This window comes from Amblyomma americanum, chromosome 1 (assembly GCF_052857255.1).
Source record: "Amblyomma americanum isolate KBUSLIRL-KWMA chromosome 1, ASM5285725v1, whole genome shotgun sequence".
Classification (NCBI taxonomy): domain Eukaryota; kingdom Metazoa; phylum Arthropoda; class Arachnida; order Ixodida; family Ixodidae; genus Amblyomma; species Amblyomma americanum.
The window spans coordinates 327,370,283-327,393,797 of NC_135497.1; the positions used below are offsets into that span (position 1 = coordinate 327,370,283).

Consider the following 23,515-nt stretch of genomic DNA (forward strand, 5'->3'; position numbering starts at 1 on the left):
GTACGACGATTTCCTTTGGATCCATTGTTTTTTTTCTTTATGCGTTCTTGGAGGCAGTAGCGCCGGCACGCGCATGACGTCTCCAAGCACAGCCAATGACGACGGAACACGTGCAGCTCGTGGCGAAGCATATGAGCGAATCACGGAGCGGAAAAGGTCACTATAAAAGAGTAACAACGCAGCCTTTTTGCCTTTCTGAAGGGTCTCGGCAAACAGTCAAGACGTCCGTTCCGGTGATTGTCATTTGTGTTTGTGGCCCGCTATCTAAATGGGGAAAGGAGAGCGCAAAGACAAGAAGAAAAACGACTCAGCTGGTGGACCTCCAGGTGCGTAGCGAATTTCCTTTCGGTTCTGTGGCCTCCGCCGCTGTCGTTTGGGTGCTCGATCCCTTTGTTCATCTGGCGTCACATGGTGGGCGCTGTAGGCCTAACCTCGTGGGCTAGGATGATTCTGTTCTAAAGCATTAAATTTTTGCGAGAAGGCTGAACGAAATTCACGAGCTTCGTTACCCGTTTGTTTTCGCTATCATTTTTATTTGAGCGTGAGTGACCGTGACTTGAGAGAAAAAAAAAACCGCGTTTGGTTGAGCCGAAGCGACCTCGAGAGCCTTTATATCGCGTTAAGGTTGGTTCACGTGCAAGCGACTGAGCGAATACAGCGATTGAGCAGCGCGTTGCAGCGAAAAATGTCGATATTTTTAATAATAATAATAATAATTGGTTTTTTGGGGAAAGGAAATGGCGCAGTATCTGTCTCATATATCGTTGGACCCCTGAACCGCGCCGTAATGGAAGGGATAAGAGAGGGAGTGAAAGAAGAAAGGAAGAATTAGGTGCCGTAGTGGAGGGCTCCGGAGTAATTTCGACCACCTGGGGATCTTTAACGTGCACTGACATCGCACAGCACACGGGCGCCTTAGCGTTTTTCCTCCATAAAAACGCAGCCGCCGCGGTCGGGTTCGAACCCGGGAACTCCGGATCAGTAGTCGAGCGCCCTAACCACTGAGCTACCGCGGCGGGTCAACGATATTTTTGGAACCTCTTCACTCTGGCCGCTTCCCCCGCCGCGATGGCTCGAAACGGCTTTGTGCGCCGCGGCGGCATGCGCTTCTGCACGCGTCGCCCGTGCGCCTGCATGGTCCGGCCATGCTGCTGACCTGACACGGAGCAGGTGCTGTGGAACGCTCTTCCGCTTGATGAGTGCCTTTATCTACGGCATGTTTCCGAGCGCTGCCGTCTCGTTTTAGTCCGTTCTTGATGCATAGCAACACCTCCGCAGCTCCGCACCCTAATCCCCTAAGCGCATTTACGATTTCTTTATGGTTTATTTGGGTTTAACGTCCCAAAGTGACTTAGGCTATGAGAGCCGCCGTAGTGGAGGGCTCCGGAAATTTCGACTACCTTGAGGTTCTTTAACATGCCCTGACAACGCACATAACACGGGCCTCTTCAATTTCGCCTCCATCGAAATTCGACCGCCGCGGCCGGAATCGAACCCGCGCCTTTCGGGTATCGCTTTTGAGCTTCCTTAATCTCTTTGCGCTGCATTTTTTGCTTGGCCTATCCGGATTACCCGCAGCGGTGGCTCAGTGATTAAGGCGCTCGGCTGCTGATCCGGGGTACCCGGGTTCGAACCCGACCGCGGCGGCCTCGTTTCGATGGAGGCGAAACGCAAAGGTTCCCGTGTGCTGTACGATATCGGTGCACGTTAAAGATGCCCAGAAGGCCGAAATTATTCCGGAGCCCTCCACTACGGCACCTCTTTTTTTCCTTTCTGCACCCAGTCCTTCTATCCCTTCCCTTACGGCGTGCTTCAGGTGTGCGCCGCGATATGCGAGACGGTTACTGCGTCTTTTTTTCCTCAAAAACCAATTTTCAATTTTCAGCAAAGGTCTCTCTTTCCCCGGATTGTGGTCGCTGTTTATCGCGACTGCGTCTCTCTTGTTTCTAGGTATGAGTGCGCACTCTATGGGGCTGCCGGATGAAATCAAGCCGGCTTAACAGCTTGGCGTCCCGCTGTGTGGTGCGATGTGTGGCAGAGTTTTGTTGTCGTTGTTGAGACTTAGGGAAGAATGAAAAGTTCACGGACCCGCCCACCGGCTCAAGCTGATCCACAGTAGCTACCACGTGCAGGTAATCACTGACACGTGAAGATAATCGCTGCTACGGGCAGACATTTGGAGAGTTAAACGAGATTTGAGAGAAAAGATTGGCAGAAAGGACTCGCAACAGCCGCCTCATCTGAAGCGACGACGACGGTTTAGCAACAGGTACTTCCGGTGACAAGCAGCCCTCGCCACATGTGCGGCAGCCCCTACATCGCAGCTCAATAGGGCCGGGCAGCCATCTAATCGTCCCCTTCCTGTGAAGGGAATGCTTTACTACTACCTTGCGTAGCTGCTTCGCCGTGTAGGAGAGTTTTACCTTGAACCGAGGAGAAACCACGTGACAGCTATGACGTCATTCAGCCGCCACCGCCGCGTTCATTGTGATCATTGGCATTGGCGTTGACGATGTTCTGGACTCCGTCGATTTTGAGGAAAGGCAGGGATTTGGGGAAACGTTTCTCACAACCAGCATGTGTTGACATTCTCCGTGACAGCAAGCGTTGTCAGCGGTACGAAAGGTGCATTCTTTACGCCCGATATATAAATTAAAAAAAAATTGACGCCCCATTATAGTTGTCCGGACCCGTGGAGTATCTCTTACGGGTCCAAGTTGGACTTATTTTTGGAAATGTGGCGGGGAGTTTGAAGGATGCTTCTTTCCCGCCACCGGTTGGCCCAGTATTGCACTACCTCCGGGATCGGCCTTGTCTTTAGCGCGTCTTTACTATCCTGTCTTTCTGTCCCATCTTTCAACTCTCCTACTATCTGCACGTGGTAGCGATTGTGGCTCGGCTTGAGCCAGTGAGCAGGCCTGTGCACTTTCCTTTCTTTCTTCCAGGCAGTAACAGACAGACAGACGACCCATTATGACAGACGGTAATTCGGAATTTGAGCGCAGCTCTTCGCAAGCCGCTTGCTACCGCTTGGCAGGTTCCTGTTGCGTTGCTAGCGACCCTCCGGCATCGTCCCGTAGCAGCCGCCTTCCGGCTGTCCATTCCTCTCGTGTGTCAGGTGGCGCTTCGCTCTGGTGCTACCTGCCAACACGTCACCTGTCACACTCCGTAACACGTCACCTGTCAGGTAGCATGTTACAGCGACTACGACGCGGAACGCAGCAACGGGCGAACTGGGCTCTAAAAGGAATGAAACTAAAGAAGTCACGGCAGTTGAACACGAAGCGAAAAGCTTCACCACGTTGGTAAAGAAGTCGCATAGGCCGGAGAATAGCCTTCAATGACTTTCAGCCCAACCATGTTAGCCATGTATGACCGTACGTGGTACAGTTATGGCGTGGAACTCTTGACCTCTGCCCTTGACCCATGACCTTTAGTTGACCTCTGATCTTTGACCTTTGACATTAGGTGACATTTGGGTTCACCTTTGACCCTGAACACATTTGATGGGGGTGTAAGACCATGAGATACGTCTAAGCCACGTGGTCGTGTGTGTATATACTATAGAACGGCTGTCCATGCAGGCGCTGCCGTGGACGAGCCACAGGTGCTTAGCAAGCGTCCTTGTTTTCGCTGAATTCCAGGGTTAGCGAAGTTAAATTTAAAATTGTTTTTTTTGTTCTCAAGTATACAACTAGAAGGAAAGCGTGCGCGTGTGTCGCAAATATATTGAATGCGCGGCGGGACATTTGTTGCTTCTTCGTTGCTGTGGGGGAGGGCTGATCGCATTTGTGTGAAAATTAAGACCCTGTGCGACAGCTAGGGCCTCACACTCAGTTCTTCCGTGCAAAGGGTATACGACGCTGTTTGGGGGCGCTGCGTGTTTAGTCGTGTGTAGTTACAGAGCATGCCATTGTCGGCTTGCACAGCTGTCTTAGTTGGGACGGCCATTGCGACGTATGCTCTCGACCACAGTGTACTGAATTTTCGGTCACTGACCATGTCAGATATGTTAGCTGAAGTCAGCTGACCATATTCACATGGTCAGTAAACCGAAGATTCATTCTGCTGACCTGACCAGACGGCATTCCGTCAAACCCTCGACTAGGTACTCTATACCATCTGTCTTTTACCGTTGAGCAGACAAGGGAAGGGACAAGTGGTGCTCGTTATGACATACATGATGGAGGCCAACAGTGACCGAACCAAGAAGCATAAGGGATGTTTTTTTTAATAATATGTGGTGTTCATCCGTGGGGTCTTAATACGGCAAAAACTTGTTAAAGAGTCTGGGTCCTTGGAGTACGCCTTCATCGCAGAGGACAGCTTTGAAGGCACCTTTAAAGTTCTTGAAGGACTCAGGACTGAGTGCAAGATTGTGAACAATCAGTGTGTGCCCTGTGTACCCTGCAAGTAACGGCCGACGGACACGTGGAAAAGTGATCATATCCCTTTGTTCTCTCCCTTTTCTATCTCTCCCTTCGTTCTACTTCCCACGTGTAGGGTAGCATACCGGGTGTTGCCTAGTTAACCTCCCTGCCTTTCCGTCTTTCTCTGTCTCTCTCTTTGCGACGTTAAACCCCCATGAAGAAAAAACGAAACTTTTTAAAGATAATTGATTATAAAGCAGAAGGAAAACAACCACATGCCACCGTTGGTATCCGAAACCCACTACCTCTGAATTTAGCGTCCGGTGCTCTACCAACGGAGCTCCGGCGACGGCTGTCCAGTCTTCAGCTTTCGGCGGTGTATATATGCGTGTCGTAGCGATCGCTATGATCGCAAACGCAGCAGATGTATGAACGCTACGTTAAACGGGCATTTTCGGCTCGCAGCGGTGCCTTCGGCCAGCGGTGGCAATCAAGCCACCGCTCCTGCTCCGTCGCCCGCCGGTACGCCGCGGGATTTGTTCGCGCAAGTACTGCAGCAGGGCGCCGCGCCCAGTCCGCAGCCGCGCGCCGTCAGCCGCGGCCCGGCCCCTGCCGCGGTGCCCAGAGCTCAGCCCACCGCTCAGCCCAGCGCCTCCCGTCCCAGCTACGGGGCCCCCGCCGCCGCAGGTGACGCCAACGTAGCGGCCAGCAGCCCGCGGCCTGCATCCGCAGCAGCCGCCGTGAGTCGCAGTCAGCCGGCAGCAGCTGCCCTACCACCGTCGCCACCATGTACGTCGCCCGTTGCAGTAACAGAGCAGACCCCCGAAGCTGGAGACCAGGCCACTCCAGGCGGCGATGTCAGTATCAAGGTGCGTACTGTTTTCCGAAAAGGGCTTCACCTTGGGCTATGGCATGTAGCTCGCTTAACCTCGTTATAACAAAGTAGAAAGTGTGTTCGCGGCTGTTACTTCGTTATATGCAGTGTTGACCGAGCTTCCACGGGGAATCGTAATTCCTTCGTTATATCCATTATTTCGTTATAAACCATGCTGTGCAGTTTGTTATGCCAGGGGTCCATATAAAGTTGCACCTATTAAAGCGGTTGAACCTCTTTACCACGAAGTTGAAAGTTTCCGGCGATAACTTCTTTGTAAGGGTAGCTTCGTTATAGCTCCTGTTGGCTGAGCTTCCACGTGCAATCATAATTTCTTCGTTATATCAGTTGATTTGTTATAAACCGCTTCGTTACAAAGGGCTTTAACTGTTAGTTTCAAGGCAAGAGGAAACATCACATTTCCAAAATATCGACTTGCACAGACGGTACGAGAACCAAACCCCGGTATAATACAACTCAATAATAATAATAAAATTAATAATTGGTTTTTGGGGAAAGGAAATGGCGCAGTATCTGTCTCATATATCGTTGGACACCTGAACCGCGCCGTAAGGGAAGGGATAAAGGAGGGAGTGAAAGAAGAAAGGAAGAATAGGTACCGTAGTGGAGGGCTCCGGAATAATTTCGACCACCTGGGGATCTTTAACGTGCACTGACATCGCACAGCACACGGGCGCCTTAGCGTTTTTCCTCCATAAAAACGCAGCCGCCGCGGTCGGGTTCGAACCCGGGAACTCCTCCGGATCAGTAGTCGAGCGCCCTAACCACTGAGCCACCGCGGCGGGGCATACAACTCAAGAACGAAACAGCATGTTCCTCTCGAAAGAGGCCCTCCAGCCAAAGGCGTCGACTGGTTCTCATGACTTCATGGTTAGTCAATCCTCTTGGACCTGCGTGACATCTCAGGGAGTGGCATATGAAAGGAGATGAACCACCGTTTAATCAGATTGAGAGCGGCGTCCGGAGAATTGGCCGACGCCGTTGGCTGCAAGGCTTCCTTGGTAGGGCATCCGTCGCTTCTTTCTCGAATTGCAGCCGACTATGCAGGGCTTAGTTTTTACTAACAAAAAGTTCTGTGGGTAGCAAGCATCGTGGTAGTGATTGACGTATAGGGCGCTCTGGAAGTGAAACATCAGATTTAACCGCTGAGAAAGTCAAGATAGAGAACAACGTTTGGGAACCGCAATGAGTTCCTTGGTCAACAATGATATAGACAAGTCGAGTGGGCGAAATTTAAAAGGAAAGTTTGTATTTCGATGAGTGGTTTGAACCCGACCGCGGCGGCTGCGTTTCGATGGAAGCGAAGCGCTGAGGCGCCCGCGTGCTGTGCGATGTCAGTGTATGTTAAAGATCCCCAGGTGGTCTAAATTATTCCGGAGCCCTCCACTACGGCATTTCTTTCTTCCTTTCCTCTTTCACTCTCGCCTTTTGCCTTCCCTTACGGCGCGTCTCAGGTGTCCGCCGATATGTGAGAAAGGTACAGTGCCATTTCCTATCCCCGATAACCAATTTTCAATTCTCACAGTTTCTTCTGTGAGGTTCAGGGCCTCAGTCGTCGCCTGGATAAAGGGTGGCTCGAGGAATTATTGCGTCGTCAGGTTTAGCCTTTGGGTTCACTACTTACGCACCAGCGGCTGAGTGTTGTGTTGCCAGCGTGTGAAATTCTTTTTAAAGCGGAAGCTTTACTGACCGCAGGTTGAGCAGTTTCGCGTGATTCCTGGAGAGCCGTGCTGCGCATGCACGAGGAGCAGTGACGACACATGGCGCATTTCTCTCTCTCTCTCTCGATCCCTACTCACTACTGCGCATGCGCCACTAGTAGCACCGAGCCACAGATGTTCAGCCGCTGCGCACCGCCGCACATTTCCTCAAAATCCAACTTTAAATTTAGTTTCCTCTTTCCCTCCCTCCTTTATCCCTTCCTTAATTCACGGCGCGGTTCGGGTGTCCACCGAGATGTGAGACGGTTACTGTGCCATTTCCTTTCCTCAAAAAACCAAACAAAACAAGTGAGCCGACGGCGTTCATAGAGTTCATTGGCGTGGACAACTTTGCAAAGACCGTTCATTTTCACGAAACGAAAAGCGCACAATCGGCTCCGTGGTTCAGTGGAGACCTCAATCTCGGTTTCGCTTTGTATATCCTGGATTAGCGGGGCTAATCCAACCCGCCGCGGTGGCTAAGTGGTAAGGGCGCTCGGCTACTGATCCGGAGTTCCCGGGTTCGAACCCGTCCGCGGCGGCAGCGTTTTTATGGAGGAAAAACACTAAGTAATAATAATAATTTTGGGGGAAAGGGAATGCGCAGTATCAGTCTCATATATCGTTGGAAACCTGAACCGCGCAATAAGGGAAGGGATATAGGAGGGAGTGAAAGAAGAAAGGAAGAGAGAATTGCCGTAGCGGTGGGCTCCGGAATAATTTCGGTCACCTGGGGATCTTTAACATGCACCGACGTCGCACAGCACACGGGCGCCTTCGCGTTTTTCCTCCATAAAAACGCAGCCGCCGCGGTCGGGTTCGAGCCCGGGAACTCTGGATCAGTAGCCGAGCGCCCTAACCACTGAGCCACTGCGGCGGGTAAACGCTAAGGCGCCGGTGTGCTGTGCGACGTCAGTGCACGTTAAAGATCCCCAAGTTGTCGAAATTATTCCGGAGCCCTCCACTACGGCACTTCTTTCTTCCTTCTTTCACTCCCTCCTTTTCCCCTTCCCTTACGGCGCGGTCAAGGTGCCCAACGGTATATGAGACAGATACGGCGCCATTTCTTTTCCCCCAAAACCGATTATTATTATTATTATTATTATTATTATTATTATTATTATTATTATTATTATTATTATTATTATTATTATTATTATTATTGGGCTACCTTTCTCTCATATCGGCAGACACCCGTACCGCGCGCCGTAAGAGAAAGGACAAAAAGGCGAGGGAGTGAAAGAAGAAAGAAAGAAGCGCCGTATTGGAGGGCCTCGGAATGATTTCGACCACCTGGGGATCTTTAACGTACACTGACATCGAACAGCACACGGGCGCCTTAGCGTTTCGGTTCCATCAAAACGCAGCCGCAGCGGTCGGGTTCGATCCTGGGAACGCCGGATCAGTGATCGAGCACTCTAACCACCGAGCCACCGCGGTGAGTGTATTGTCTTTTTTTAGTCACTCGTTAAATGCTCTTTAACTCGAAGCGAAATGGTGCACCGTCGAGCCCGAACATTCACTCTGGCAAACTGATGTTTCCTTGGACTGCAGCTGTTGATGCTTATAAATTACGCGTCTGCACATTCTCAATTCGCAGAAAAATTCATGTGAATGTTGTTCATCTTTCGCTGTTAATGGGCAGCTGCGACGTCTTCTTTTGGCCTCCACGAATGCCGAAATTTCCAAGGTAGTTCCTTGTGCCGAGCTTCGCCGCCGGGCGTCGGTTTGTTTCAGCACGAATAATTAAATGTTTCCAATTTTGTCGCCCCAATCGGGACGATTTCTGTGGGAGACCTTGCACGTGTGACGTCACCAGCTGCATGCCCTTCCATATTTGCTTGGAGTTTGCGCAAGAAGAAGAAAATGAAGACCTTTGTTTTTGGTCATTTCACACAAACGGTGGTCTGTCGCTTACAGTCTCCAGTTTAGTCAGTCAACGCGCCGAAAGTTTTTGTGACAGTATGCATGACGACAAGCTTCTATCTTGACGTCATTCTTTGGCAGAAACCCAGTTTTAGTTTCGGTGTTCTTTGCTTTTGCTGGTTTAAAGGGCTTCTACTCAGGATTTTGAAAAACGCTTTTAAAGGCACAGAGAATTGACTCCCAAGAAATGTTATGCGAATAGGAACACAATACTACGTCTAAAACATTCAAACTCGCCCACAGTTGCCCTTTGAGTGGTTCTGAAACCTTGGAAGAAATACTTCAGCACTGGCGCTATCATGGACTGGGTTCCCTGAATAAATAAATTAAGGCACAGAAAGAACTAGTACTGACTGTCTCGCTTTTGATGTACACCACGACCACGCAGTGCGGTTCCTTGATTTTGCAGTCGACCCGATCGCCCCTGTCATATGTGCTCAAGATAGAACAAGGCTTTGAAATACCTTCCGAGGAAAGTACAGGGTAGGTCAAAAGTTCCCAGGCCATAGGGTCTGCTTTTGAGCTGTATAATCAGGCAGACATGACACACCCAAAGACTCAAAATATCCGTAGAGGGCGGAAGAGGTATCGTTCTATACTCTGCGAACCTTGATAGCTTTAATCGCACCTTAAATGCCACGATATACCGATGAAAGAAGCAAGCCCTGTGGCCCCGGAACTTTTGACCAACCGTGTACATAACCTCGCTCAAGTACTACGAGCTTGCGTCATAAACACCTGAACCATATATTCCTACATTGAGCACAGAACCCACAATCCCGAGCGAAGGTTGGCGAGCTCTTTCCAGCGATTTTTTCACGCCCGCGCATTTCTCCGTCTCGTGCTCCTGCGTATTTTTGTTCTGATGTGGCTGTCGGTTAGATTCAGAAGTATGGCAGCTACTGTGGCCGCTGCCAATAATAAGTGTCGTTTCGGCGGTTCAGGAAGCCCTCCTCACCCCCCCCCCCACCATTACCGGGAAAATTCCCGAACGCGTCTGCAGCCGGCGGTGTGGCCGAGTGGGTAGGGCTGGCTGAAGAGCGCCGACCTGTGAGCATGAAAAGAGTGATGAAAGGAGATAGAAAGGCTAGAAGACGCTGTAATTTAGATATTGACTGCAGATAACTTCGCTTGCACAAAACATTTAAGACATTCTCAGGGGAGCTATATTAATGTTCAAGCGCCGTCCTTTAATAGGCTCGCTACAACACACGGGGTGCAGGAGGCTTTCCCCGTTAAGACTCACCGGTCCTGCACTGTAGTGTAGATCGAAGACCATTCGGCCAAACTTGTGTGACGCTCAACACACGAAACAGTGCGTGCATACTTACTTCTTCATGCCCTGCTCTAATTACCACCAATCACGGCGCAGGAGCTCGAGCGAACCCTGCCCTCCCACTTCCCGCGGAGGCCCGCCCACGGCCAGCTGGGCCGGACCATACAACTTCTTGCCAACCACTTCAGCATTGAGATACCGACCGGCAGCGTCTACCACTACGACGTCGACATCTCCTCGGAGACTGCCAAGGAGACCAAGGTTCCTGAGCAGAAAAACTACCGATGCCTCAGTACAAAGATCAACAGGATAGTCATCGAGCTCCTAGTAAAGAAGTACCGGCAAGACCTAGCCAACTGCATCCCGGCTTTCGATGGCCGCAAGAACCTGTACACGCGCCGCCAGCTCAACTTCCGCGAGCGGACATTCACAGTCGACATCGAGGAAGACCAGAGAAGCCAGAAGTTTATCATCAAGATCCAGTATGCCGCCACCGTGAACCTGGATGCCCTGCATGGCGTCTTCCAAAAGCGCGTACAAACTGTGCCCCAGGAAGTCCTCCAGGCCATCGACATCGTCTTGAGGCACAGCCCCTCGATCAACCTTGCGCCGGTTGGACGCTCGTTCTTCAGACCGCCGGGACCCAACGAGCACAATGACCTCGGAGGAGGCCGGGAGGTGTGGTTTGGCTACTACGCGAGTGTTCGACCCGCCCAATGGAAGCCCATGCTTAACGTCGACATGTCAGCAACAGCATTCTACGAGTCGCTTCCACTGGTAGACTTCATGTGCAGGTTCTTCAGCGACAGCCGGCGTGTGTTGACACCCGCGGACTTACGGTCATTGCGCGACAACCAGTACGCGCGGCTGAATAGGGAGCTCAAAGGACTCCGCGTAAAAGTGACGCACCTTCCGTACCCGCGCAAGTACAAAGTGGTCAAGATCACGAGGGAAGCTGCGAAGGACATCTATTTTGAATCAGAAGGTAGTCAGATCTCCGTCGCCGACTACTTCCAGAGCCGCTACAGGCGCTTGTCGTACCCGAACTTCCCTTGCGTGCAGAGTGGCAGCCCGACGCATCCGGTCTACATTCCTCTGGAGGTGTGCGAGCTGGCCGAAGGCCAGCACTGTCGGAAGAAACTCGAGGAGAGTCAGACCGCCGAGATGATCAAGCGCACGGCCAAGCCGCCAGCCAAGCGCTTCCTGGAGATTCGTCAGTCTGTGCGCGACATGGTCAGCACCTCGGACAAGTACCTGCGAGAGTTCGGCGTCAAGATCAACCCCGAACCCACTCAGGTTGTTGGCAGAATTCTCGACCCGCCGTCTTTGGTTTTTGAGAACAACAGCATGTGCAAGCCGCGCGACGGTACGTGGGATCTCCGAGGGCAGCGCTTCTACAAGGCGATGTCGATGACACAGTGGATTGTTCTCAACGTGAGCCGCTTCGCGCAGAAGGACTGCCTGGACAACTTCATCAAGATGCTGATCCGCATCGGCCAAGAACTGGGCATGCGCATTGCGCAGCCGCTTGCGGTCATCACGTTCGACACAAACCGCAAGCCCATGCGGACCGTTCTCACGGAGCAGCGCAAGCAGCGCCCGCAGTTGGAGATGGTTGTGGCTGTGATCACAAAAGCCACGAACTACGCTGAGATCAAGCAGGTGGCAGAGACTGAGCTCTCCCTGCGCACACAATGCATCTTGGACAACAACGTGGTCCAAAAGTGTAACGCAGCGCTCATCCAAAACCTGTGCCAAAAGATCAACGCCAAGATGGGCGGCATCAACAATAGTCTCCTGATCCAGGAGAAGCCGAAGCTATTACATAGGCCCGTGATCGTCATCGGAGCAGACGTGTCGCACCCATCGCCTGGGGACAAGATCAGGCCATCCATCGCCGCGTGCGTCGGAAGCCTAGACTCTGTACCGTCCAAGTTTCACGCCACCATTCGGGTACAGATTGAAGACTCCAAGGCTAAGGCGCGTGTGGAAATTATCAAGGACCTGAAGGACATGATCAAGGAATTGCTACTGGTTTTCTACCGCACCACCGGGCACAAGCCCCTGCGGATCGTCTTCTACAGGGACGGAGTGAGCGAGGGGCAGTTCTTGGAAGTCCGTAACCATGAGGTAAGCAACTGCGCCTACTACAATACTGTGTCCACTAAACTCTCATCTTGTTAAGACAGCTATACCGCATTCAATGCCGCTAGCGTCATTGGATAACCTTTTGTCTTATGACAAGCGGACTTCCTGTGCATATACGTAACGGCACCGAATAGATCTCCACAGCGCTACAATTTCAGGACATTCGGGACATTCATTTCTGGAGACGTCTTCTCGGTGTTAGTTGACGTCAGCTTGATCGTTTCTCTTCAAAAGGTGGTAAACATCCAAGACTGAGGCTTGTGGTTGGGTTTTGTGCGTGCCCGCTCCGTGTCTCACCCCTTTTACGCACGGGCGATATTAACGGCTGTGCAGTTTACCGTCCGTTGAACTGAACGACAGTTAGAGGTGCTATACCAGTTTCACAAGGTCATGTTTAATGTCATTAATTACTTAGTGATCAAGTTTTAACGCCATCGGAACAGTGTCACGTGCTCGTATTTAATGGCATTAGACAGACTAACTGCTGTTTGCGACCTACTGAGTTCGCCAGAACTCATTCGCCACAGCAGTGCATACTCTTGTCCCCATTCCGCATGCAGAAAGATATGCAACTTTTTTTGTGAAAAGTCACTATCCTGTGGATAATGGTTTATTCATAAAGAGCAGCATTTTTACCAGCAATTCTGAAGCACTGTTAGCCTGTGAGCTGGCACGCCAGTTCGACTTTTACGACTAGTCAAGCAAGAACAGTGGCATTTTCTACAAATTTATTTTTATAATATATTTGAATGACATTGCTGAGGTTCTGACTCATTGAAACTGTTTATATTCAGGTGATTTTTTTAGCCCCTTGAAGGCGTTATCATCACCGTGACTTTTTAAAATTTCGTTTTCTTTCTTTCTTTTTTTTTATTTTTTTATGTATTTAAATACACCTCACAGGTCTCCGCAAAGGCATTGTGTAAAAATAAAAAGGGGGGGGGGTCAAATACAGAACATTGCGCAAAATATGTTACAAATAAAAAATAGTAAAAGTGCAGCAAAACACACAAAAAAACAGGTGAGTTCAGATAAGATATCGCAATTCACAAAAAGAGATAAAAGTAAAAACAACTGTGTCATGGAACAAAAACAGGGGAAATGCACGAAGTCGAGTTATACAAAAGCCAAAGAAAACATATCAGGCATAAATGAGCAAAGTTGCACATCCACGGAACCAAAGAGGCAATAGGTCTCAAGCTGCTGAAAACGAAGTTGTACGAATCCGGAGTATATAAATGACGTGCTAACCGTTATCAGCGAAGTGTTTGGGTAGATGTTCGCAAAAGGTGTCATGATTAGCCTGCAGGGCGATGCAGTCCGGAAGATTCTTCCAGAGACAGATGGCACGCGGGAGTGACCAGAAGTTGAAAGCATGTGTGTTGCCATAAATGCGGCATAGCTGTAGTTATTATGTAATCTATGTTATAAGTAGGAAGGACGTTGCAGATGTGCTGGCGGTGAATCAGTGGCATGGACGTATTTGTGAAAGATAGATATAAGGGCAGTCTTGCGACGAATTTGCAACGGATGCATAGAGCGAAAGTTTGATCTTTAGTTGGGTTAGACTAGACTGATAACTGCAATTTTGCGAAATGAGACGACAAGCCCCATTGTGGACAGCTTCCAACTTCTCTCTCAGATATTTCTGATGAGGTGACCAGATGGATGAAGCGTACTCTAGCTGCGGTGTGACAGAAGTAATGTAGGCTTGTTCACACACGTGAGGGGTAGTGCATTGCAGGTTACGGTGAATGAAAACTAGTTACCGGGAAGCATTAGCGAAAGTGATGGTTATGTGTTCAGCCCAAGAAAAGTTTGGTGAAATATGGACGCCTAGATGCTTATACTGCGTAGTCCGAGCCAATGTATCGTTATTATTGTGGTATGGAAAATTCGAAGTGACTGATTTTCGGCTAAAAGTAATTATCTTACACTTAGAAATGTTTAAAGTCATTAGACACGTTTTACACCAGTCGTTTATGCAATCGAGGTCACTTTGAAGTTCAAGGTGGCCATTAGTAAATTTTATTGGTGAATAAATAATGCAGTCGTCAGCAAATATGCGCACATAAGATAAGATTGTTGCTGGCAGGTTATTAATGTAAATTAAGAATAGTAATGGACCGAGGAGGCTTCCTAGTGCCGCGCCCGATGTAACATCGGAAACAGGAAATTAATAATTGTTAACAGCGGTGAACTGCTGGCGATTAGAAAGAAGACTACGGACCCATGACAGAGTTAAAGAATTTAATTTGAGAGCACAAAGCTTAGATATTTGTCGGCAATGTTCTACCCGATAAAATGCTTTGGCAAAGTCCAAAAAGGTGCAAGTCATCAATTTCCGTGCGAGTGTTTGTTAGTACTTCTGAAAACCGGTACAACCTTTCCTATTTTCCAACCGGTGGAAACCTCACCTGTAGATTTTGACTGCTTAAAGATATGACGGAAGATGATGCTGGAGACAGAAATGGCATTTCTTTAGTATTTTCAGTTAATTTCATCAACCCCAGAAGAAGAGGGTGCTAGGCTATTTATCAGGTGTACTAAGCCATAAAGTGTAATGTCAACCGGTGCCATGTACGGGTAACCAAAATCTGGTACTTACGGGATGTTAGGATTATCTTCTTGGTGAAAATATATGCGAAAAACGAATTAAAAGCTTTAGGACATTCAGCATCGAAGTAGGGGGCGCTGTGAATATCATGTATTGATATATCATTACTGACACTGTTCTGACGTATTGCTTTGAAGGGCTTGCTCTTATTGTTCCCAAGTAGCGCCGGAAGGGCTTTTGAAAAAAATATTTATTTTTTTCGACACAAAGGCCATAACAACACAGCTTTAGGTAGGTTTTATATTTACCCCGCGTGCAGGGCGAACATTCGTGCTATGCATTTTTGTACAACCGTTTTTTTCTTATTTCTCATTTGTCGATGCTTTCTTCTAAAGCAAAGCTTAGATTTATGATTTGATAGCGTGACAAGCGGGACACGTTTGGCTACATGTTAGGCGAGCTTGTCTCTAAATTGAACCCGCGGTTATCTAATACGACCTATATTGTAAAGAGGGCGTCAGAATATTATCAGAAAACATTTGAATTTCGATCGTCATTGATTGGATTGTAATCTCCTCTGTTATAGTTGCGAATCTGTAATATCAATAAATCTGCCAATAAATTGTAATGTCGTTAAATCTGGACGTGTAGCGCCAGCTCCGAAAATAATGGCATAGGCAAACTTAAGGCTACAAACATCTGCGGTTATTTCTAGTGCGCATGTGGCACGGGTAATAAAAGGCAGCGCCACCTGCAGTTGAGGTCTCAGCTCAGTAGGGGGTCGCAGTTAGACCAGTCTACTGACCCGCTGCATCGGCCGAGTGCTATCCTGGCTCATATAAGTCTCACTCTACAACTTCCATTAAAGTCGGATACAACTCAAGAACCAAGCGTCTTTTCCCCCTGAAAGGACTCTCTTGCAGCCAATGGCGTAGACCATTTCTCATGAGCCTCCTAAGGTAACCATGTAGGAAGTCGCAAAAGGAAGGGGTTAGTCTCCCCCCTCACAGGAGAGACTATTGTCATTGTCACCGCGCTCGCTGCATTGTCCACCTTGCAGGTTCGTGAAAACCAGCCGACGCCATTTACTGGATGGGGGTCCTTTTACGGGGAAAAGCGGCTTCATTATTGAGTTGTATCATTGGAATTAGTTTAGCCACAAAAAAAAATGCCACGAAGTGGCACCAGGAAAACAACGGCTGAGCGGTGAAGCCGGGCGTTCCTCTACTGAATTTTCTTGGCTTTGTGTGGTTGTTCACTGACGGCATACTCAAACGCCACGCTTGCACAGAAACTTTAGTTGAGTGAAGTCAAATAGTAAGTCAATGCCTAGAGTTATGTATATAAACTGATCATGTGATCCAGAATGTGGACCGCGTGAACTCAATTTAGCGGAGTGTGCGAGTAACTGCAGCTGACTGCTGTTCATTTCGGCGTTGGTTGGAAAAGCTGCACTTCCGTTGAGTTGAACAGTTGCTGAAACTGCTCGTTTAACCAGATCACAACCGATAATAGCGTTGCTAAAAAAACGCTGCTCTTCGCCATAGAGTTTTTTCCCAAACGACAATTATATAAGATAGGACAGCAGAGTTCGTGTAGGTCCAAAGCGTTTTGTTTACATTCTGTACCAAGTATATATCGTGATTCGTCGAATGGCCTTTAAACCCTGACCAAGTTTTTCTTTGTTTCCGCTCTCGAATCTCTCAGGTGAGCGCCATCCGGCTGGCGTGTGCGGAAATGTGTCCCACCGAGACCTACGAGCCACCGCTGACGTTCATCGTGGTCCAGAAGCGACACCATACGAGGTTCATGCCTGCCAACGACCGCGACGGCGTGGGCAAGTTCCGCAACGTCCCACCAGGCACGACCGTAGACTCGGTGGTCACGCACCCGCTGGACTTCGACTTCTTCCTCTGCAGCCACTTCGGCATCCAGGTAGGCGACCTCTTCTCCGCCCTTGTTGCTATTGTCAGCGGGAATAAATGGTCCGCGGTGTTTTCGTTTATCAATTTGCGGAGGAAATAGTCCGGGCGCCGGCGTCGCCACAGTCGCGTCGCGTCTTTAGTGCGCTACAAATACCAGGAGCGCCTGCGGTGGAGGCCTTCCGTAGCTTGAGGAAAGGGAAGCATGGCCTCCGAGATCACCTGCAAGCGGTACCGTGGCGGAAGCATTCCGCTTCACATCGAGGCCACCAGGAGCGCTATGAGTGACTGTAACGTCATCGTTCGACCTTGAGGAAGCGGTATCGGAAGTTGCGCACGGGGGGCCTTATGTCCAGTGCGGATTGATGCTGTCATACGGATGTGGTCATTAGTTTTTCTTTTCAGGATGGCGTCTGCTCAGACAATGAATGCATGGGGTTGGGTGAAAAGAGAAGCGCTTGATGCTCGCCTGGGCCTGCTTGCTCGTACGTTAAAGCGGGACGCGGCTTTGCAGTCTCAAGAAACGGCCAAAAAACTGATTTTTTAAATAGTCGTGTCGGCTTGTATGCCTCGTTTTTTTATGCTGTAGCGAAGTCGGGACAGCGACATAGATGACGATGACCGACCAATGCGCTGATGACAGCCAGGTAGGAAATAATAGTTATTCACGGTATTTAACGGCGCGAGGGCATCTAAGGTCAAATAAAGAGAGAAACATGTTGTGCACGCAGCATTAAGAGCAAGGCGAGCACGTGCTGTGCTCATAGGCACTGCCAGTTTTTTGTATATTGCGTTTAAACACTCTCCTTCCCACGTAATGTGTGCTAATAAAATAAGTGTATTCAAACCGCACACACCATCCCACATCACATCGCACCACAAGCAGGACCACACCGCACCACCACATACCACGATGCGAAGCGACCCAGCCCGACATGGCACTCGGAATCTGGGCATGTGAATAACTTTACTCCTTTGCGCTCCCGCAGGGCACCAGCCGGCCGGCCCACTACTATATCGTGTGGGATGACTCCAACTTCAGCGCGGACGACCTGCAGAAGCTCAGCTTCTACCTGTGCCACACATACTCCCGGTGTGCAAGGAGCGTGAGCATCCCGGCCCCTGTGTACTACGCGCACCTGGCCGCCTTCCGCGCAAAACACCACATCGCCAGCAAGCTGGAGACGTCAGGCGCGGTCAGCCAGTCGTCTGAGGGCGGCGGGGACGCAGTGTTGACCACTGCCCAATACGTGGAGGCCGTCAAGGTGCTGCAGGAACTGCAGGCCTCCATGTACTTCGTGTAATGGAGGAGGTTCTCCGCTGCCCCTGCATTCCGGTTACGGTGAGCCTGGAGGAGTACCACTGACGTCATACCCAACAGTTCTGGATTCTGGAGAAAAACATTTTTGAACGGGAAAGCGTTTAAAGGCCTTTGCAGGGAGGGTGTTACATAGGGTATAGGGAGGGTATTATGAGCTCAGTGTTCCTCATATTTTGTAAGATTCTACTACAACGATCAATATATCCCCAACCTCCCGCCTGCAGGCTTGCATTTTTTGCTATTAACGTTTTTGCTACAGTCCAAAGCGTTCCTCATTGGTTTTCTATTACAGTCATAACTGCTCGATGCGAGCGATGGAAACAGTATAAAAGGAAGGTTCTTCCAGATATTGGAAGAATTGACCTTGAATATTTCAATACCAGAATCTTAGTTTCCCAAATTTCATTTTTTTTTTTGTCCAAGAATGTTGGACATGTGCGCAACACGTAGAGGACAAGATATACGTGACACGAAGTGGACATTTTCTCCAGTTCCTCTTGGCGCATAGCAACAATTTTTAATGCGTTTTGTCGGAGTGAGAGACGACTTAACTGTGAAGTGCTGCTCCGCTCACATTCAGGACTGCTGCTTCGAATTCCTCCACGAAGAAAAAAATTAGTCGGTTGTAAATTCTTTTTGTGTTACCTAAACAAGACGTTTACCACCAGACGAAATTAAAAACGTGAGAATTTTGATCCAAATTCTATGATCGAAATTTAAAGTTTTTCAGTTTGGTTCATTGTAAGCTACACGTACATCACAGAGGCGCAACTGAACAGGGACATGAACACACAGTGCCTGCCCTGTGTTGTGTGGCTTTCACGTGTTTGTTTAATTGCGCTTAGTTCATCTGTGAATCTTTTATGAGCGCACAACTAAAATTTTGCGTAAAATGTAAATGCGCCTACTATGCTTTTTTTTTTGTCTTGTTCTAACAAAATGTTGTTCACCACTGTCCGGCGATATTTTCTCTCTTCCTCGCTGCCTGCGTCCCGACTTGCTATACTCATATATGCTGTATGTATTGCAGGCAGAGAAGAACCTGAACTAAATTTAACCGGATTTCTGCTGCTTGAGAGCATTTCGTAGCTGCACAAAAATGCGATCCAACTTTAAAAACCGCAGCCTTCGCGACGTTCAACTGCATAGCCGTCAGCTAGTTGTCAAGCCCCGCGGGTGTCACTTTGCGATAGATAGAGGGAGAAGCCCTATAATTTAAACAAGAGATTTTAGCTCGCATGCTACACTCTAAACACAAATATACGCCCGTATGGGAGTAAATAAGAGAGTAAGCTGTCTTCTAGCGCATAGGAAAGCTTACTCCCCTTTCTTACTCCCTTTTTACTCCTTTCTGTTTAGAGCATACTCTGCGTGGGGCAAGAAAGTCTCAAGGAGAGAAGCGCAGAAAATGTCTTTAAAGAAGTAAAAGAATAAAATAGAATAAATATGATCAAGGCATAAATGGGCAGTTAATTTGGACTCAGGTGCACGGACAAGTAACGCTACAAGATATTAAATGGTGATGCGCAGTATCTCCCACGAAGGGGCTGACAGTGTTCACTGCATGAATAGTGCATAATGGTGAGAGTTCAATTCATAGCGGTGATTTGTTTGCTATTTGCCTATTTAGATGACATTGACCTTTTCGAGCGGAAGCATGGATCTCGGAGTCCGTTCTGTGAGATTGCTGTAAGTGCCACTTGTCACTGTTTTGCAGCATTCTCTATAGACACCAATGTGATGAACATAGAGATCAAAAACCGTTCTTTGCGATCAGAAACAATGGCAAACAATCGGAGACGATGAAAAAAGGTGTTTATTTTCTTGGAAGAAATGCATGATCAGTATATTTCAGTTGTAGTTCCTCGAGCCTGGTGTGAGCAACTACTAATCGGTGGTTTTCTTTGTTAGAGGTTCGGGCTTGCTTTGATTCAAATTCGACGGAACAATTTCGATGTTAGCGTGAGTCAGCCACGCCGCCACTAATTGCACCTTTTATTTTCTTGCAGGCTCGCAAGGCGAAGGATTTCCTTGGTTTTGTTGTTTCATGGGCTGTCCGAAGAGTGCGGGTGCCAACATTCTTGTTTGTTGTTTCTGTGCCTTGAAATTTATAACTTGCATTAAAAAAAAATTGGTCAATAAAGTTGGCCGTTACATGAGGTTTCCTTGCTTTGCAGTCACTGGCGCTTGCATTGGCCATGCGTTGGCCGAAGCCAGTCTGTTCTGCTACAACACATGCTAAAAAAGTGATCGGGTTTCGAGACGTAGCTAAACTGAGTAGACGTGTGAAAGCATGTGTTTAGCTTGGTTGGCTCATGGTTTTGCTCTCCTGGATGGGTTGGTTTTTGGCCTCGGACGCCGAGACGTGCGGACGTGTATTGCGTGGTTTTTCGATGTTCCTGGCGGATTTATGCTTGTGCTCAAGCCAACTTCGATTGGAATCATCAGCGGAAGTCGCCAGGATCACCTGGATTCCGAAATTGCGGCAAGTGGATCTAATTTGCGGCTATTTTCGATTTCGACGCGTCGTCCCAGCGGCTGCGTTCGACCTAGCGTCGACTCCGACCACTGCCCGCCGGCCAAGCGTCGGTGCGCCTCGCCGCCGACCCCTGGGGCTTAGCATGGCCGGATATTTTCGGCGAAAATGCAGGTTGTTGTTCAAGGGGAGGATATTTCTCCCGAAGAATTTTCCGAAAAGGTCGGTTGGTTCACGATCAACACAAACCAGCAACGCGGCAGCCAAGATGGCGGCCGCGAGGGAGAAGGCCAAGGTGTCGGCTCGGACCGAGGAAGGAGACAAGATGGCGGCCACGTGAGCACCAAATCAATCAAGATGGCAGGGAGGAAGTTGGCGCTGCGCTCTTATGGAGGAAAAACGCTAAGGCGCCCGTGTGCTGTGCGATGTCAGTGCACGTTAAAGATCCCCAGGTGGTCGAAATTATTCCGGAGCTCTCCACTACGGCACCTATTCCTTTCTTCTTTCACTCCCTCCTTTATTCCTTCCCTTACGGCGCGGTTCAGGTGTCCAACGATAAATGAGACAGATACTGCGCCGTTTCCTTTCCCCTAAAAAACAATTATTATTATTACTCCGTGGCGTCACAGCAACCACGCCTACCTACTGGCCTGCATAAGGTGATAATCAGACCGAGCGGAGGATTGAAAGCTCTATCTTTGGGTGGAGACGTGAAGCTTATGAGATTGTGCGAGCCGCTGCGGGCGTGAATCTGAAGGAGGCTAAGGAAGACTTTATTCAACTTAACACCAAGCAAAACACCATTTTGTTGGGCACCATGAGTGAAGAAAGAATGCATCTGTACCTGAAGATAAAAACACTTCAGGTTGATCAGAAAAAGTACGACGTAAACGCCTACCTGTCATCCCCCGAGGGTATTGGCAAAGGAGTTATTCATGGGATTCCGGTGGAACAAACGCAAGCACAAATTCTGGACACCTGGATTGTTCAAGGAACCCCAAAATCAGAGGGATCAGAAGAATAGGGAAGACATCGACCTCAGTTCTGTTACTCTTCGTCGATGAGAATGTGCCGTTTTGGATTTATTATAGAGGCGGGCTCCTCAAGTGCTTCCTCCACAAAAAGAAGTTTGAAGTGTGCAACGCATGCGGATCGACACCTTGGGCACCGCTCTGATGTGTGTCCGGACCCGGACAACGTCAAGTGTCGTGGCTGCGGTACGGTGAAGCCACCGGATGGACACTTGTTCGATCCCAAATGTGCTGTTTGTGGAAATAGACATGAACTGGGAAACAAGAAGTGTCGCGAGATCTACCGAACTCCGTACGTCGTCAAGAAACGCCAGCGGGAGCGGAAGCTCCAGGAAGAGGAGGCGAAGAAAACACCCCCGCCTGGGCGGAAACTCAAGGAGCCGGGAGGGCTTCCGGAGCCGATCCGACTCCTTCCCTCGCCTCGATCTCCCGGGCCGTTCCAGCTCCAAGGGCTGCTCCAGCTCCGGGGTCGCTCTGTCTCCAGAGGCCACTCCGGCTCCAGGGCAAGATCATCGTCAAGGCCGAGGACTGAAGCCAACAGGCAAAGGGAGGTGAGCTGGGTAGATAAGGTCTCCCCAAAAAATACGGAGTCCGAGGAACTAGCCAAGTTGAGAATCATGGTAGAGAAACTCACTAAAAGAGTAGATGACCTCGAAAAGGAAAACGCTATGCTAAAAAGGGAGAAGAAAGTAGCTAACGCAGTCAAAACAGCTAACACGATTAAAACCCACTCAACCGATGAAAGCACTGTGGAGATGCAGGTAGATGATACCCGCTCCCCACCTCTGAAAAGGAAACTAGGCGCGAACGCGTCGCAAGAGCCCACAATGGCAGATCCATGCAAGGAAATGGACGACTTCCAGGCGAGCTGGGAAGCAGAGCTCGCAGCAGTCTTCCAAGCCATCCAGGCGCTATCGGAAGAAAGCCAGAAACACAGGGCCGAGTTGCTGAGCAATAATAATTGGCAGAGGGAAACAGAGCAGAAGGTACATGGTGGATCACAGACGGCTGCGACCCTAATACCATCGGGTGACAATCCACAATCCAATCATGGCCAGTCACAATAAACACTCGATTTGGCAGTGGAATTTCCGCGGGCACCGTCGCAAAAGGGCGGTCCTGCAGCAGCTCCTTCTTGGCAAAGACAATCCAGACGTAATCGCTTTACAAGAAACTGCGGGGATGGCAAAATTATCGGGCTACATATCATTTAGTACAGATGATGGAAGATCCGGGGTAACCACCCTGGTCAGGAGAAACTTAGCAGTCGTTAAGCATGACACGGAGGTTATCAACGTAGACCATGTCCTTGTTGAACTTATTCCAGCAAAAAAGAAAGAAGGCAGCCTTTTTGTTCTTAATATCTATAGCAGCCCGAAACAGAGGAAGGCCCGATTTGGACCTCTTCTCCAAAAAACTCTGCGTATTGCCAAAAGGCAAGCTTTGGTAGTGGTGGGTGACTAACGCCCAACACGCTGCCTGGGGTACACAAAGAAAGAGTTAAGGGAAGGGAACTCTGGCTGGATGCACAGCAAGAGGGGCTCACGTACCTTAATGACCGACCCCCGAACCCCCACTAGAACGGAGAACAGTGTCAGCGTAGACACCTCACCCGACCTCACCTTCGTCAAAACAAGCGTTTGTGGGTCGGTAGGCTGGAAACGCTGATAGGTCAAAAAAATGTTACGTCACGTTTGTAACGTCATGTTCACGTATTTTTAATGGCGTCATGTCCGGTTGGGGACAGACACATTTTCTTTAGGTTTTTCTCGGAATTCCCCACGTTTCTCCAACGCGCGCGGGATAAAAAAAAAGCGCATCTTGCACGTGTGCACGTGTCTCTAGTTAAGCTAACTGCGCCGCTGATTCCGCATTGAATATTCCTGCCGAAGA

The 23,515-nt window shown here is 49.3% G+C and overlaps 1 protein-coding gene and 1 pseudogene across 1 annotated transcript; both read left to right on the plus strand.

The window, feature by feature from the left end:
- The first annotated feature begins 126 nt into the window (after positions 1-126).
- On the plus strand, positions 127-20,234 carry LOC144115471 (protein argonaute-2-like). The gene is made up of 6 exons (XM_077649872.1): positions 127-326; positions 4,836-5,239; positions 10,264-12,297; positions 16,580-16,807; positions 17,784-18,136; positions 20,125-20,234. Exons 1-5 carry the CDS (start codon positions 269-271, stop codon positions 18,096-18,098), a joined length of 3,039 nt encoding a protein of 1,012 aa, XP_077505998.1. The 5' UTR covers positions 127-268; the 3' UTR covers positions 18,099-18,136; positions 20,125-20,234.
- On the plus strand, positions 2,677-2,819 carry LOC144116821 (U2 spliceosomal RNA; annotated as a pseudogene).
- Positions 20,235-23,515: the final 3,281 nt, after the last annotated feature.

Coding starts and splice junctions, on each gene's coding strand:
- LOC144115471 (XM_077649872.1), top strand. CDS start 269: ATGGGGAAAGGAGAGCGCAAAGACAAGAAGAAAAACGACTCAGCTGGT. Junction 5,240..10,263: donor GCGGCGATGTCAGTATCAAG/GTGCGTACTGTT, acceptor ATCACGGCGCAG/GAGCTCGAGCGAACCCTGCC. Junction 16,808..17,783: donor GCAGCCACTTCGGCATCCAG/GTAGGCGACCTC, acceptor GCGCTCCCGCAG/GGCACCAGCCGGCCGGCCCA.